We start from the raw sequence: 1,725 nt of genomic DNA on the forward strand, positions 1-1,725 counted from the left end.
GCTGTGTAGCTTGCCATCACCAGTGCGTGAATGTGTGGATGATTGGATGTGTAAAGCACTTTGGGGTCCTTAGGGACTAATATAGCACTATACAAATACAGGCCATTTTATTTCTTATTCTTGAATCATGAACTTCACTGAGGAAAGTGAGACCTGCAGTTCATTTGATCTTGTTCTGGGTTCTTCTGCGACCCCCTTCATGAGCTGCTGATGCGAGGCCGTACACTCCTGGGAAAGTTCACCACTGTTCCACGTTTTCTCCTTTTGTGAATAAAGGCTCACACAGTGCTTCACTGGAGTTTATGTGTTTCTTTAGATTGTCCCATGATATGTTACTTTTGGAGATTGTCAGACTGGTTCTGTTTAAGTGATTTCTTGAATCAGCAGGCCTGGCAGTAATCAGGCTAATGAGTGTGGCTAATGAGTCTGTGTATATTCATAATTTGAGAACGAAGGACATTAACTTTTTCACATAGTGCCAGGTACATGTGGATAACTTTTGTTTGTTTGTTAAAAAATGAAATGATCAGTTAAAAACTACATTTTGTATTTACTCAGCTTATCTTTGTCTAACATTACAAATGTGTTTAATGATCTGAAACATGTACGTGTGACAAATATGCCAAAATATAAGCAAACCAGGAAGCGCTGTTTCTTAGCACTGTATATTGCAGTGGTCATAATTTAGCAAGTTCGTGTTTTTATGGCACAGGGCTGACATCTCAGGTGATCTCAGGATGTCCCAGTAAAAGATGTCTCATTAAGATCCTGTAGTTATCCCAACATGGTTTTAAATGTTTCAGCTCTGCTAGACATTCCAGTGTAACCTATGTATCGACCATTCATCTTTATAGTCTAAAACTCTGACAAACAACAACCGATACATGAGCCTGACACTACTGATGTTAAAAACCTTTATGATCTCACATCACAGCACCCTATTTCATGTTCGTGTAATGAGGCTGCAGAGTATGCACCAGACAAGTTTAAAACTTTATCTTTAAAAGCGTAGTCTACTCACTGATCGTCCAAAGAGCATCAGCAGAAGCAGCACGCTGCCAGTTCTGAGCACCAACATGATTACGAGTCTTCTCAAGAGTCCTGCTGCTCTGTTTCAGCCTCGGAGCGCATCCAAAGTTACCAAAACATGCAGAATTTACCTGAACACGGTCAGCGACAGACCTTACGTCCCTGGATCTACTGCGCGTGAGTCGTTTCATTTGGGCTCGCGGAAGTGAAATCATGTGATATGCTGGTGGAGTGTGGACGCTTTTACATCAGCAGAGGGCAGTGTTGAGCTTTTTATTCAAAGGGTTTGAAATAATGACAGTCACTGTTTTGAACAATGGGATAGAAGCCTTTTTTTTTAAATGTACAATCTGACAGTATAGAGTAAAAATACAATATACAGCAGAAGGAAATATGGGTAAGAGAACGACAATGTATTAAATCCGCAATATGTTTATGTCTGGAAATCATGAGAGAGGTGAGGAACAGATGGTCTGGACCTGTGCGGAGGAGGGACAATGAATATACTGGATGAAGGATGTTGAATAAGGAGCTGCCAGGCAGGAGGAAAAGAGGACGGCCTAGTTTTATTTATTTATTTTTATTATTATTTTTTAAAATATTATTATTATTGTGCCGTATGGTGGCGTATGGACGCTTTTAAGCCAGCAGGTGGCAGTGTTGGGCCTTTTATTTAAGACACTGAAGACGTTTTTT

At 40.2% G+C, this 1,725-nt stretch overlaps 1 protein-coding gene across 1 annotated transcript in view; it reads right to left on the reverse strand.

Moving 5' to 3' along the window:
* Positions 1-1,220, reverse strand: part of glb1 (galactosidase, beta 1) — a 10,552-nt gene extending 9,332 nt beyond the window's left edge. The window contains exon 1 of the mRNA XM_005726813.1: positions 1,022-1,220. Coding sequence (XP_005726870.1) covers positions 1,022-1,078 — 57 coding nt within the window. The 5' untranslated portion in view covers positions 1,079-1,220. The remainder of the gene's footprint in view (positions 1-1,021) is intronic.
* Between the last annotated feature and the right edge of the window lie 505 nt (positions 1,221-1,725).

This window comes from Pundamilia nyererei, unplaced genomic scaffold (genome assembly GCF_000239375.1).
Source record: "Pundamilia nyererei isolate P.nyererei 1_Seehausen unplaced genomic scaffold, PunNye1.0 scaffold00022, whole genome shotgun sequence".
Classification (NCBI taxonomy): domain Eukaryota; kingdom Metazoa; phylum Chordata; class Actinopteri; order Cichliformes; family Cichlidae; genus Pundamilia; species Pundamilia nyererei.